Consider the following 15603-nt stretch of genomic DNA (forward strand, 5'->3'; position numbering starts at 1 on the left):
TGCCCTTAGGAGGTGGTGCTTAAAAAATGACCAGAACTGATCGACCCAAGCACCTTCAAAAGCATTTTCCCAGGGGACCTTACTCACTAGAGCCCTGAGCAGCCCAAAGTCTGGTCTCCTCATGTCCAGGGTTGAAGTTTTAGTGGCACTTTTCCTCCTGTCAACAGAGATTTTAAACTCAATTACTTCATGGTTGCTGTGGGCAAGAGAGCCACCAATCTCTACTTCATTCATGAGACCCTCTTTGTTAACAAGAAGAAAATCAAGGAGGGTATTTTTCCTAGTCATCGCTCTTAGTACCTGTACCATGAAGTTGTCATCCAGGTGTTTCAGGAATTTCCTGGACCTGTTAGTGCCAGCTGTGTGATGCTCCCAGTTAATTTCTGGCAAGTTGAAGTTCTCCGTAAGGACAAGGGCAGTTGATTCAGCGTTTATTCAAAGAATAATTCTTTGGCATCATTGTCCTGGCTATGCAGTCTATAATGGACTCCCATGATGACATCCACATTATTTGTTAACAAGCAGTGGTTTTTTTCTGGCTCTCCTGAGTATCATCACACAAGGTACTTTCTGTTCTGAACCCAATTCAGTCCATGTAACACACCAGGATTCTTGCCCATATCAGTTGCAGCTTCATTTCTTAGGTTTCAAAAGGCTGAAGAGATCATTGCCTCCAACACCCTCTCCAACACTCACTCAGGGCCAGCCACCTGCCACCCACCACTAATTCCCCAGAATTAGTGCAGAGCTCCTTCTGTGGTCATTTACTCTTTAGTAGGTTCATTTTGACAGAAATGGTTTCTGGAATTTATCACTCGAGTAGCCACACTGACAGGTTTGAGGAGACAGCAATTTCTGTTCATGAATAGGAGGCAATGGAGGCATATGAGCCATGAGAGGTAAATTAGGGGATGAAAGCCTCTGCAGCTATCATAAAAAAATAAATGATCAAGATCTCTACCTCCCAGCTCAGACTTAGGAATTGTCCTCCATGAAACCATGGATTAATTTAGTGTTGATAACGCTGCGTGCTCTTAATGAAAGCTCTTTGGTTGGACCTTAGTTTCTCTAGACTTATACTCACCAGCTGTAAGATACAGACAGTATACCTCTGCCTTACAAAATGATGTGGTATCCAGATCATATAAAAAATGTATGTACATTTGTTATTTCTTTCTGGCAAGCTTTTGTACCTCAAACTGCCTGTCTGCTCATCCACAGTCATTTGCAAAAAGTCCACTACCCACAACAGGTCTCTAATTAACTGTTAATTCAGAAGCCACCTCATATTGGTGATCATATCCAGCACAGAAAAGGCACATAAAATTGTAAGGGTGGCAGGGATGAGCAGAGTCCAGTCCCTCACTATCAATAGAGAAGCTACATTTTGGAGTGCGGTTTCTCCTACAAATCAGCTCCTTTGAGTGACAAGAACAGCCTTTTGTCCCCAAGCAAAGCTCTCTGTGCAAACAGTGACAAACTATCAGTACCCTCCAGCTAGGCAGCCGTACCCCCAGATTTTAAAGCCCATTTACCAGAAGAGACTGTCTGCAGCCAGCTGGGAATGGAGATGTGGCTGCTGAGAGACAGAGTCCCCGGCCCACAGATGGGAAAGCAGAGAGGCAGCACTAAGCAGATGGTGGGGGCAAGGGACAGCCACATCCTCCCTTCTAGCTGCAGCTTTTACTAAGGATGAGAAAGAATTGCTCATGATTTTCAGCCTCGGAGCTGCACTACAAAAATCAGCAATGTGCTCCAGGTGCTTCCCACTCAAAAGAGGCTTTGCCAGCCAGCCATATGATGAGAAGCCATGGCAATTCAAAGCTTCCAAATTGTCCAAACAACACAAGTACAACCCCAATGAACTTCCAGGAATCCTTTACTGAAATTCTCCTTTGTTCCTTGTTCTCACACCATAATCAAAAATGCAGTGACTAGGCAGAACGGGTAACATCTTAATTTTCTGAGTAATCATTGAATAAATATTCCCAGTAACCTACCAAAAAAAAAAAAAAAGAACTCTCTCCCCCATACTTAGATATTTGACCTGGTTCACTAATGGTTTGAACATAAAGACAGTCTCAGTGCCTGGGAAGCCAGGCTCACAGCTGCTCTGGATCACCAGGCTGAAACCGAGCCGCTGTTGCACCCTGCTGAACCTCACCCACCATCTGTAACAGGATCCTCTAGCTCTTTTTTTTTCTATTTCTTTTTTCTCTCTTCTTTTTAAGAGCTGCTTACTTCACAAGTCATAGCTTTTTCTCTCAAGAACTTGCCACACTACATTAAGATTTCCAAAAGCAGACAGTTTACATTATATGAAATATGACAGCGGCTACAGTTCAAGAGATCTTTAACAAGGGTGCAAGTCAGTCTGGCTTCCACTGTGGGAGCCTGACACTTTCTCTAGTGGTGTCTAACTCCCACCCAGTAAAGGTTCAATGTTTTATGCATATAAAAGCAAGGCAAAGTTGTACTAACAATGTTTTATAGATGGTTTTTTTACTGATGGTTTTTCTTCCCATCTTTCAGCAGCAAGAAACAAGGGAGCTACACTGCTATATAGCAAGGATCTCCCAGTGGCCTGGTCTCACTGCCATCTACACTTGAACTGACAAGTGGGGCATGCAAATACACCAGTGGAATCCAGGGTATTTGGGAAAGGGAAGACAGATTCATACAAACCTGGATTTTAACCTGCAGTGGAGTCAAGGTAAAACCACAATTTTCACTATATAGTCTTAGTTTCCTCTTAATTTAAGGTTTAAATTTAAAAAAAAATCAATCTCTTCTCATATTCCTACTTCTATTTGCAAATTCCAAGAGAGACAGGAAAAAAGAAAGGAAAAAAATAAAGATCTGCAGAAAATCACTTATCCCTGTTATTTTATACTGTTTTTATTCATGAAAAACTGCATGCAACTAAACATATATAGAGAGATTATATATGCACAGAAGTACTTCATACAGATTTATATGTAAATGAACATATTATTCTGTGGTTCGCCATTATCCTGACTGATAGCATCAGAGCCATAGAATAGGGAAAGATTGCATTCCTAGCTAAATGTAATAAGCCAATGTTTCTGAAATACTCCATTTTCTCTCCTAGCCTTTCTTGTTCTCTTTATTTCCAAGAAAAAGCTACTGTGAGAAGGATGGACCTAAGTCAATGCTGCAAGGTGCCTGCCCTGATGAGAATACAGTTGTGCAAACAGATGTATGAGTTTTTTGGTTTAATCAAGCTCTAAGAGAAAGGCCTGCACTACAGGAATCTTTCATACATTATCTGGTTTTAATTAGGGGCTTTAATATCCATCAGCTTAAGGGCTCAATGAAAAGGCTGTTACTAAGAAGGTATTAGATAATACTTTTACAAATTAGAATTACTACTCAAAAAATATAAACAGGGAGTAGAGAAAATTTAATCATAGGCAACTTGGTTTTGTTCTGACTCATACCAATACCAGCCCTGAGCTGAATGACCACAGACTGAGCATAACCCCCAAATTTCCTACGTGCATAAAAGCTTTTCATAGCACAAGACAAGCAACAGATAGAGAGTGGAAGGCTTCAGAAGCAACCCTTCTGCATCTTCTACAAATGTTTAATATCCAGTAGAGCCTAGAGTTGACACTGGCATCATTTATTTGAAAAGAGAATGAGTTTTGTCATCTTTCCAGTGCCTTCCAGGCCTTCTCCAGAATATCAGTTCTTAAGGGGGATGCTGACCTTGTTCTTTCCACTGACTCTGATCAAAGCATGTCTGTTCTAGACATTCCTAAAATGTAACTGGCAACTGACTTCACCTTTTGGCCTTGCATAGTGAATTCTTTCTAGTTAAGTGAGACTGCATGCACAGGTGAGTGTAGACAAAAACAGGGCAACTTATTATTTTTTTCAAATATTATGAATGCTATTTTCCTGAAAAATAAGAGGAGTAGAAGGAGTAGTCTAATACAAGAATTGCATTGACTAAAGAGAACTCTTTTAAAATATGCATGATCTGTCATTGTAGGTGTTCTGTTTCTTTGCATATGAACTTAAAAACTGTATTACATTCCCTGTTTATGACCTCTCCTACTAATAAAGAGCAAAACAGATAAGGCACAACTGCAGGATAATTATTAGTTTTCTTTGATTACAGAAATCTGCTTACTCAGCATTTGAAGAAAGTGATGTATTTTTTTTTCACCTGTCATAAAAGAATTGCTATTCTGTCCAGTGGTGTTTCTCCTTCATAGCTGGTATACAATTCTACAGTGCATTTGTAGTCATAGGAACACCACAAGTTCCCTTTTTATCTTTCACATAGCCTTTAGAAAGTGCTAGGCACCATTTCAGGTTAATGCCTCCATGTAATTCTATTTTTTAAGTAAAACTTCTGTTAAAACTAGAGAGAAAAGAGATAACCTCCCTGCTAAAAAGGGACATTTTGACTTCAGTATTAGGGAGTTCAAGTCTAGAAAAAAAGAGCTGGGCAAATATTGTCTGAATATGTTAACACTCATTTGCTGCTAACTATTGATCCTAGAAAATAGCTTTCTGTGCTGTTTCAAACAATTTCTTTGGAAGTGGAAGAGTTTGTCTGAATGAGAAGCAGGCTCAGTGAGCATCTGTCAGTAGGAAACATGCTGTCATCCAGCTTCCTTCCAAATATCCTCATCATCCAGTCAAGTACAGATAATACCATTTGACTCATGCAGGTCCATGGATGACAAACAGCAGATCACAGGTGATTCAAGACAAGTCAACTGTTCAGATGTGCTCTGTAAGCACATTGCTACTGATAACCCTTCATTTCAAAAAAAAACCCAAACCAAATAATTTACAGAATAAAGGGTGAAATTAATTATTCTAATGAGTCAGTCAGCAAACTCAGACTCCCAAAGGACCTCAGCCTGGCAGGACACCAATATAGGAACCATCTGGTCCACCACTGTACATTTGGGGTCAGATTTCTATAAATGACCATGTTTAAAGAATTTGAAGTGCCTTGTTTGATGGTGCAATGCATCATCTAATCTTCTTGTAGATCAATTAGTGCATAATTATCTGGCATAATCTGACTATCACTTCTCATTTGTCCATTCAGTAGCGGGAAAAATGGAGTAGGACAGAAGTTCAAGAGAGAAAACCTTTAGCTGACCCACCTTTTCCAATGGTGTTGCATGCAGAGCTCCAAACTGATTGCTGCTAATTTATTAGCATTCCTCCACTGTAGTGTCTAAACAATCACATTTTTACTTAAGAGAAATGAAGAGCAGCTGAAACAGCTGGCCAATTGATAATCATGGCATCTGCACATCTTTAAACAATGCTTTGTACTAGGAAGAAATGAAGTAGGATGTCTTAAAAAATTAAAAACACAAGGGGCTACAGGAAATCTGTGACTTGTGAAGCAAAGCTATGAAGTGCCAGCACAGAATCCATTTGCTGGATGAATTGCCTGAGTCTGTTTTGCACTATAGTGCTTCAGTGCAGGTAATATCCTTGCAAATGTCTGTTCCTCCATCTACGCCTCTGTGTGTCTGTGGCCCTTGTTCAGGAAATTATTAATTCCAGCAGGGGGAAGAATGGGGCCAAATAACCTAATTAGCTTAAAATGAAGCCTTACAATTTAAAATAAATCACACTTATCTTTGATAGAAAGGGACTAGATTGAAAAAGGCTTAATTTCATGAATAGTTACTATAGTCCCAAACACAAAGCAGATAGCTACACTAGGATAACAAAGGCTTATTATCATATTATCATAGGATATTATTATTAATGTCCTTATTATTAGCACACTTCATGCATTATGACCTCAGACTGAACTACCAGGCCCTGTATTTACTGACAGTAAGATAAAGCTCCAAAAAGCTCTCAGAAGGGCTAATTCTTAAAGCACCATTTTATCAACATAAAAGTCACACATTCAGTGTTTACAGGTGCTTTTGCACATCAGAATGTCTTTACATTTGACCAAGCAGCTGATGGCTGGATAGCAGCTATATCTGCCTTTAGAATTTCTGGCCTGGCATTAGGAAGAAAAGAAAGGTACATGAAAGCAAAAGCCCATATTTTGGAATCTCACTGGTGTCTTCTCTGCTTAGATAGCACTCAAAAACATTGCTTCCAGAGACTATTTCCCTTGGCATCTGGTGTATGTTTTCTAAAGATATGTTGGATGAAGAGCAATTCAGTTAGTGCTGGAAGCAACTGCACCACTACCTAACTGAGCAATTGAAGGCGGGTTTCCACAATAAAGTGTGAGTGTGTACATTAATATTTCATCAAAACCAGTCATTTTATTTCTGGCTTCCAAAAAGCAGCATCAAACAAATGTAGTAACATAATGTGAACCAACTGGGGTAATCAATGGATGCAGAGGAAAAGCACAGGAACTGTGCCATGTATTACTGTGCATTAATGCCCTTTAATATAAGTGATGAAAAACAAAGAAAACTGGGAGATATGAATAATGAAGGTTTTCCAAAAGAATTAAATCTGGAGGGATCACAATACAAGTAAGTATTTTGAGGAATTTACAACCATGCTGAGTTAAACTTCCTGGAGTCAACCAGCATTAGTGCACACATCCACCCGCACAGACACACTATTCCCTCCTCCTTTCCCTAGCCAGGATCCATCAAAGGTTCATGCATCCCATGCCACAAGTGTTTCTGAACCAGGCTACGAGGAAGCTCTGTCCTGGCTCTGCCAGGGTAGGTGGCCTGGCACCCCATCACTTCTCCCTGTGGTGGGTGTAGGGGTCTGGCAGCACAGGGTGCAGTCTGAATCATCCAGCCCTTGAACTCAGATGTTACTGTACCCATGATGCCCACTCAGTCGCATAAAGAAAGTCCTTGTGGACTTGTCCAGTAAGTTAAGCTTCAATTTGTTACTTTGAAGGATACTATTTTACAGATACTACCACCTAGAGTAATATATTGGGTATCCTGCTGTAGTTCAGTTGATTAAAAAAAAAAAAGATTCAATTTTAAAAAGTATCCCAAGACTAAAGAAACACAGCAAAATGACCCTCCAATTTCTGTAAAATTAGTTTCTAGGAAGTCCATGATGCTACATTCCCTGAAGTTCCAGAGGAAACAGTCACACAAGGCAGATGTTCTCTCAGAACCTGCCACAGCACACTGAAGAAATGAGTCATACATATAAGTGAAAGTGATTTAACAGGTTGCTTCACAGCCTCACTTAAAAGAAAAGCAAAAGAAAATGGGGAGGCAGGCCAGCTAATTAAAAAATCCATAGGTTTCAATGATCTCAAATGTTCTAAAAACATTTTGATCATAAAAGTATTACAGCTCTTCTTCATGTAAATTTTTCAGTCATCTCTAACTAGTTGCTAGGCCATGCTAAGTAGTAGGTATCTTTGTTTTAAAAAATTATTAGTACTTTTGTAGCAATGGGAAAAATCATATTGCTTAGATGGTTTACCTTGTTTTATTTCTGCAGGTTTTATTCTTTCCCGTGCAGCTGACTCCTACCCACAGGATTTCGACCTTTATTACTTGCTGACAACACGTCTGACAAATAGCTTTTTGCTGTGGTAGCTGAGGTTGAGCCATCTGTTTTTTCTCTAGAGAGCCATGCCTTATTCATAATGGCATTTTTCTGTTTTGTTCCCTGGGGAGTAGCACCTGCATGCTGATTTCCTATTTGACCCCAAAACACATCATCACGTTTCTACAACTGATCCCTCCCCTTCGTGGCCCAGAAGCCACTATGCTCCAGAGGCACCAGTGCATCCTTCATCCTCGACAGCAGAGGCCAAGGGGCTTCCTTATGGATCGTGGGCAAGTTGCGATCAGCCTGTGGATTTGAGTTGGAGGAGACAACTGAAGGTATCTGAGGAGGAAAGAAGAAGAGAAACCATAACCTTGGATGTCACGGTGTGTTTCTGCATGTCATGGGAAAACAGGCCACTCTGTGCACTGCGGCTGATTTCAGCCACAGCTTCCCATGTGAGTCTACGTGAAGCCCATGTCCTGCTTTCATTGGGATTTAATTACAGCTCATGTGATTTATATAAAAAAGTAATCTTTGAGCTCACAAAGGTCAGGTCAATCAAAGAGCTACTTGCATTCTCCCCTCCATAATGGTTTTCTTTTATGGCAATATTTTATTTGGTCCTTTTTATGTGTGACTGTGAGAGAGAAAAGGAGCAGGAAATTCTATTTGTATTGTTACTGGACTAAGTAACATATTATCAGAATTCTGAGTCACCATCTCATTGTATAATAAATTTCTTAACTAAAAGGACATTTCAGTATCTTCCATGTTTTTTTCATTAATGCCAAAAGCAGAAACAATGAGTTTGTTTTATCACACTTATTTTAATCCAAGATTATAAATAAAATTCAGTAGAGTAATATTTGTAACTACTCTACCTAACTGGTTCCAGTAATTGCATATTTGGGGTTTTTTTCCATACAAATATGGAGAGGTTATGTTGTCTCAGAGAGGGTGAAATCTCTTGCGTGTTTAGTTTAGCAGCAGACTGTCACAAATGCAATTGCAATTGATCAGCTCTGTTCTTAACAGGATTCCTGCGGTTAATGGAAATTACTATAAAGAGCTTCAGGGCAGAGGAATAATTGGATCACTAAAAAAAAAAAAAAAGAAAAGAAAAACTTTACAGGGAAAAAAGGTAGGACAAGATCAACATAACAACTTTTTTTTTTTTTAAAACATCCAACAATTTTTGAAGATCATTTTACCAGAGAGTATACCATGATAAAAGCAAAACCTTTTAATTATTTTTACAAGCCCCAAGCCACATATAAACAATGGGGAAGAAAATACATACCAAAAAACTTAAAACATTTATTATTGTCAGATTGTTTAAACTAACAATCAAATGTGCATCAGTCAAAGGGATCATTCACGTATCTGTATCTTCTGCCAAGAATAACAGATTTCACTAAACTAAAAACAGTGAGAAAATTTTTACTGACCTGGTAAGTTTTGCAATGGTTTTGTCTCAGTTCTCGATGCAGGGCTACGATCCTCTCCGGGCTTGTTAATTTGATAGGAGAACCAGCATACACGTTTGAAGTGATGTGAGAGCTGTGGGTGCTATCTGCCTCTTGCTGAGAGTTTGCAGGTATTGACCCAGTCATCCCATTCACTTTGGCAGCTGTCTCGCGATCCTCTGGCTGTCCATTAGCCTGTGAAATATCTGTGGAAGAAGGCAGTATCTGCAAGAGAAACTACAATTTTAAGAAATTAAGAAATTCAAGCTAGATGAAGTTTTACAATGCTGTTTACCTTGGATTTAGTGCAAGCCGTTTGGATGAATTCATTAAAAGAAATATTCACAGAAATTAGCTGTAAATAAATTACATTTAGCAAAATAAGAAAAAAAGATAATATACCAATTAGTTTAAATGTGAAGCATTCCTGCATTGTTTAAAAAAGAATCCTGCATTTGTCCACTCATCCTCAAAACAAACAAAACAAACAAAAACATCTTGAAGTTTTAACTGCAGCCAAAAATTTGCCTTGGGATATTAAAAGAAAAAACCTAGATAAAATTAGACAAAAATTACTAATTTTAAAAATTGTCTCATGTTAGGTGTCCTCTTGAAGAATCTCAAAATTTTTAACATGATTCTTCTACACACATATTCTCTCAGTCCACACTACACAAGTAATTCAGGTTTGTCTACCTATGAACGCCCAAGAAAGTTAACCTGGACTTCAAAAGTGTGTTAGTTCAACTCCATGAACTCTTATGCAGACTCTCCTAGTCTGCATAAACATAGTATTAATGTACTTGACCTTATTTCCCCTCCACATCAATTTTAACACCACAACAAACTATCCTTTTCAAATATCTTCACTGATCTGAAGTCAAATTTAGAGAGAAGTGGTGGTTTAATTATGCACCTTTTCATAACAGTTGCAAGCAGGAATAGAAAATGTCCCTGAATAGAAATGACTACCATAGGGCAGTAGCATTTTATCATCCAAATACAAATCTATGATAGCTACAGGATCACAGTTACATTTTTTTTCTTGCAATTACACATAAAAACAAATTTCAAATTGTTAACAACAGGTTCAGCCTTTGGGTTTTTGAAGACTTTTTATTTATTTCTAAAATTAGTATACCTGGTTATGCATTATTACCTCATTGCCTCTTAAAAAAGTTCCAGAAATGCAAATACTATAAATATTGCAGGTCAGGAAGAGTTACTTAATATCAAATACATTTTACTTAATATTAGTTTCGCTCTGTGCATCTTTAATGAGCTATAGCTATAGCACTTTGTCCATTAAAAAAACATAAATCAAGGAACTCTGAAATGCCATAGAGGTGTAAGATTGCTCTTAAATGACCCCTCAAAGAGAGGGGTCATTTACTGACAAGCTTCTGCATCTAAATATAGTTCCGTTACAACACGAAGAAGAATGCACAGCGTGTAAGTTGTTGCCACTGCCCAGAGAAGAAGTCTCACTGTCTTTCAGGGGTGATCACTGTGGGGCGTCCCCAGGATACACCACATAAGGAAAGGTGAGTGGTAAACACAAGCAATGAACACTAACACTGCCTTTGATCCCATTTCACCTCCTGTTCTTGGCTTCCCATAATGAGAGGAGGGAACAAATGCTGGTAAATTGTGGTCATTGGTCTCCTTAGTGAACCCAACACAAGCACATTTGGCCAGCTGAGACACTGCCCAGGAGCAGCTGCCACCTGGATCATTTACTTCAAACTGAACAAGAGGCCAAGGAACAAGACAGGGACATCCAGGAATTGAAAGACCATTTATATTGGCCAACTTTGGGCACGTGGTTTCGATTGCTGCTCTTCCGTAAAAGACTTACTTTTCCTATGCTGATTACAGAGAGAGTCTGTGACACTATATGGATACTGCATTTATTTAGGTAATGTGGCATGAATACCCAAACATATCCTAGCATCACAGGCATAGATCAGGTGGAAAGTGAAAGCTATACATTTACATGTTCCCCTATAAACACAGAAGCCCAAGGCAGCTCCAGAAGTCCTTGGTTTCTAACCAAGGTTACGAGTGCAGTATCTCTCCCCAGCACTAACAAAAAGTGCTGGCTGGCTGAAAGCAATGCAGGGGTCATAAAGGGCAGCCCTGAAATGTTTTGAGGCATGAAGAGATTGGATCTAAAATTATTTGATGAGAATTTCCTCACTACAGGAAGCACAGTTAGAGGCATCCATGGTGATAGATGAGAGCCAGCAGGAGCAGAACAAGTTCTAGTTCAGTGACCCATGCAAAGGCAAATCACTGTCCTCCCCATAGACAGGAGAGCTGGTAAAGCTACCAGAAAAAAACACAGCACCAAATCAAAGCTGTGACACTGGAACATGTCATTTCTAGAAAAATAATCTCCTTGCAGGGTCATTCCTTTCCTTCAACTGTTTTACCCACAAACTCTTTTGCCTCTTGGAATTAGCAAATTCTTCTGCAGCTAAAGTAGTGAAACTCAACAGAAAGGTGGGTTAATGCAAACCCTGGTGAGTGAAGATGCTACTACAATGTGGTCTGTGCTATATTTGCAATTTGGTATGATTCTCTCAAAAAGGCTCATCTTTGGTGTTCCATAAGACTCTGTGAGACACTAAAGATCATATTTTCTATAGCAGTATGGATGCAGCTGAGCAAAAATTCTGCATTTTGTCTCAATACCCAGACATTAATTTCTTTGTCTTTTTTTAGGTTTGTTTTCTTTTGCTATTTTTAATTATTTTTACAATATTGATTACAATATTGATGTTTTTTGATTTCCTCTCAGTTTTCCACAAACTAACCTACCTAGAAAGAAATGAAAATATTGTGATATTCCACCAAATTAAAAAGAGTGTAAACTTGCATAATGTGAAGTTCTAGAAAGGATTGCCATTAAAACCAAAAAACATCACCGTCCCCTAACATTAAAAAAAAAAAAGACAGTGATGTCAGAGATAAGAATAAAATGTTTTAATTCATCTGGATATTTTTCATTTTAAATTTTATCTTAATCTAAATTCTAGCATTTATCAAAAAATAAAGGGAAGTTAGTTTTTTAAAGCTTTTCTTTTTTAATCATGGCTATTACTTTACTGGCATTTACTGTTCTAGACAACCGCATGCTGTTGCCCATGAATTACCATGTAAAAACCACTGCAAAAAAATATCTGCAATAAAAAAAATCTGCTGTATTATGTATGCAGTCAGGAAACAGATCTAAATCTTTGTCAACTAAACCCAATTTTACTTTAAAATGGCACTAATCTTGAGTATGGACCATCTCCTCAGCCACCACAAATTCTTGAGATATCCTCTGTGCACACAGCCATTTACATGATTATTGAACAGCTTATCAGTTATTTCACTGGAAAGGCCAGACTGCCATTAACTGGCTTTAATCTGTATTTCATGTCCTTTAGTATTTTCAAACATTTTCAAAAAACATGTTTCAGCAGTGGATTTTACCCTTCTTTAAAAAAATTACTAAATAACACCTGGTCTTTAACCCACTTGGAATTCTAATGATTGCAGTCACATTTTCTGTAATGTCAGAAAAAAAAAAGCCTCTTCCTGCAAAAAAATCTTCATCTTGAAAGATTCCTTGTTCTTGGTCGTCATTGTCCCCAAGAGATTGAAAGCCCTAAGTTAAATTCTTTGAGGGTGGGACTCACCTGACCAAAGCATATCTCCTTCTTCTCAACCAATGGAATCCAACATCTACTACTCTTCCCACCTTATTACAAAACCAGAGTATGGGTGAGGTTGAAATGGACTGCAGGTGGGTCATCTGGTCCAACCTCCCTAGAGCTCATTGCACAGGACCGTGTCTGGACAGTTCTTGAGTATCTCCAGCGCGGGAGACCCCACGACCTCTCTGGGCAACCCCTTCCAGTGCACAGTCATTCACACTCATGGAAAGTAGGTAGGTAAAATGGCCTGGATACTTCCTTGGAGGTACCTCTTTCTCCACATTAACTATGAAAATAAATAGATAAACTACCATGGATGTGATTGTCCAAAGTACAGACATCCAACATGAAATGTATCTCATCCTTAGCGCTGGAAAAGCCTCTGACCTCACCAGTCACACACAAACCATTTTAAGGAGAGCATCAGAAAAATTTATGTCAGGCCTGTTTCCTTCAAATATGATTCTCAGGAAAGCAGTAAGTGATTTCTTGGAATGTAACGAGTGGAAATAAAAACGAATAAACAAACAAAAAGCATTGTTCTACCAAAATGTATCTCAGAAGAAATCCCTTGACAGAAAGAAGAATTGAGCTATGCTGTTCAGCACATTTATTCCCTATTCTGTAAAACAAATAATTCACTGCACTGGACACATTCTTTGCCTGGAGCTTTCCATCCATAAGGTTTAAGATGACTATATGGAAAGCATTAAAAAGCACTATCATTTATCCCTATATTCCTTGCGCAAATTGCCTCTCAGCCTCAAGAAATGAGGGCAAAGAGCCACAATGGTTTCAGATCCACTATGGAAAGAATATATACAATATATCATCAAGCCAAAGCCTTCCAGCTTTGGCTGGAGAAATTGAAGTGGATGAGTACAACAGCATTTTCCATTACAGCCATCTGGATAGAGGTTGTTGGCTCAATCATTTGAGGGAAAGAATTAAGAACACTCCTATTTCTCCACACATACCCTAAAAGAGAGAGAAAGGGCCCCAAAATACTACAGTACTGGCTGGGCACCGCCCAAAGTACTGGTTGGGCTGTATCCATGTGAAGGATACAAGCTCACTTGCTCCTCTGTATAGTTCTCTAGTACCTCAAAAGCAACATGGACACTGTCTCATGTTCAAGCCAGTCAGAATGGGTAAAGCCTGTTTCTTAAACTGCAGGTAGACACATAAACTCAGGAAGAAATAAAGCCTCCTCTTTTACAGTTCCTGTTAGTTATCTGGAACATCTTCTCTTGCATCCTACTGTTACCAACCTAAGTAGCTGTTGTAAACCAAATCTCAGTCCTTTTTGTTAGGTGTTCTGTGAACATCAATGTCTAAGACCAGTTGATGAATGCTGTCCTGTGTTCTTTTCACTGGGAAAGGCAGAAAAACAATAACTGTTAATAATGTCCATGAATTAATTCTACAAAAGCAAGAAAAGAAAGATGAGGTCAAGGTCTTTCCAATTAAAAAAAATAAATCAGCATTTAAAAGGAGATTATTAAAATGGGACATGACAAAAGGCCAAAAATGGACATATTCTGTATCTGACATTGGGTATGTGAATGCCAGCTATGGCACTGTGCCCAGTTCCACGTGTACCCACTGGAGGCAGCCCTTTTCCTCTTCAGCCACATGCTTTTCCATTTTCCAAAGACAAAATAAGAGAAGGTTTTAAAGTATTTCCTTTGCCCAAATTTGTTACTGCTCTACTCCATGGGGCTCTAATGGTTTCTCAATTTAAGTCTTTTAAAAGAAAAACACATCACAGAGGCTTAGAAATTAACTTCTTCATGCCTCCAAAAATTTCAAGTCCATATTAGACATATATTGTCATTCCTATGGCCCCCCAAAAGGCTATTTTTTTCAATAGCTGAGAGGCAGCATTTGTTCGCCATCCTGCACAGAATTTTTGCTTTCATTACAGTAACATAGGCGGTGGAGGAAAAAGAAGTTAAATAAAGCCCCTTCTGTGCAATCATACATGTTTATTACAATACAAACCCACTAAAATCAAATTAAATTATACTAAATTGCTCAATTAAACTAAACTACAAATAAAGAGCTTCATGGTGTACAGTTTTATGGTTAGGAAAAGTAATTCAAAATCTAGTCCTCTTTACAGGGACTTGAAAAGAATATCAAGATAAGGAAAACGAGCTTTCACAGTGAAGAGCACACCACTTGAACAAAATCATGAGATACTACATGAATTCAAGCAAATTTTATTTCTCAGTCACAAACATTTGAATGTAACACTGGGTTGTGAAAATAATCAAGAACGACAAACCTTAAAATGCATGATGCTCTGCTAAACTGAACTGATTAGAAGTCTTGATTTAGTCAGCAAAATAAGGCCATTTGGACAAGAGGGATTTATCATTTCTGAGGACAGAGCCTCAAACGCTCAAAGTGAAGTCTGAAAAGAAGCTCCAAAAATGATCAGTTTTGCATAACAATGTCTTCATGGTTTAGTATTTTAATTGGGATGAACATTAGGAAGAAAATACTTCTGGCAAACAGAAGGAAATGACCAACCATCCGTTGTGTCCTGAATAAGCAAAGAACTGAAGTTCACTGTTGTGTTTGAGTACAAGTAAGTTTGTGATGCCCGTAAGTCCTCCATTGAAGATGGAGTGTCCAAGCACACAGCTAGGGAAGACCTATCCACTCGACATGTGCAAACAAAAAAGAAAAAAAAAGGGGGTTTAATAAAACTGTAATATATTTTTTTCTGAGAACAAGACTAAAGGTTTTACTGAACTACAGTACAGGCCAGGCATTGAATTGAGTACAGAGTCCCCTTTCCCTTCAAAGGGCTCTGGATCAGCCCTTCATGCATCACTGCAAATTTTCAGTTGAAATTCATCAGTAAGTCAAAGCACAGAGGTCTGCTGCCAATGTGTGACAGGCTT

At 38.7% G+C, this 15603-nt stretch overlaps 1 protein-coding gene across 2 annotated transcripts in view; it reads right to left on the bottom strand.

Annotated features, from left to right (window-relative positions):
- Nucleotides 1-15603, bottom strand: part of JAKMIP1 (janus kinase and microtubule interacting protein 1) — a 245641-nt gene that overhangs the window by 45008 nt on the left and 185030 nt on the right. The window contains exons 13-14 of one of the 2 annotated variants that reach the window (XM_051798498.1): nucleotides 8964-9218; nucleotides 7444-7854 (exon numbers count right to left, since the gene is read on the bottom strand). In XM_051798498.1, the coding sequence (XP_051654458.1) occupies nucleotides 7693-7854; nucleotides 8964-9218 (417 nt within the window). In that variant the 3' untranslated portion in view covers nucleotides 7444-7692. Of the gene's footprint in view, nucleotides 1-7443; nucleotides 7855-8963; nucleotides 9219-15144; nucleotides 15352-15603 lie in introns of those variants that run through there. The other variant, XM_051798500.1, reaches the window with a different exon arrangement.

The sequence above is a fragment of the Manacus candei genome, unplaced genomic scaffold (genome assembly GCF_025592945.1).
Source record: "Manacus candei isolate 608988 ecotype Guabito, Panama unplaced genomic scaffold, ASM2559294v1 h1tg000048l, whole genome shotgun sequence".
Classification (NCBI taxonomy): Eukaryota; Metazoa; Chordata; class Aves; order Passeriformes; family Pipridae; genus Manacus; species Manacus candei.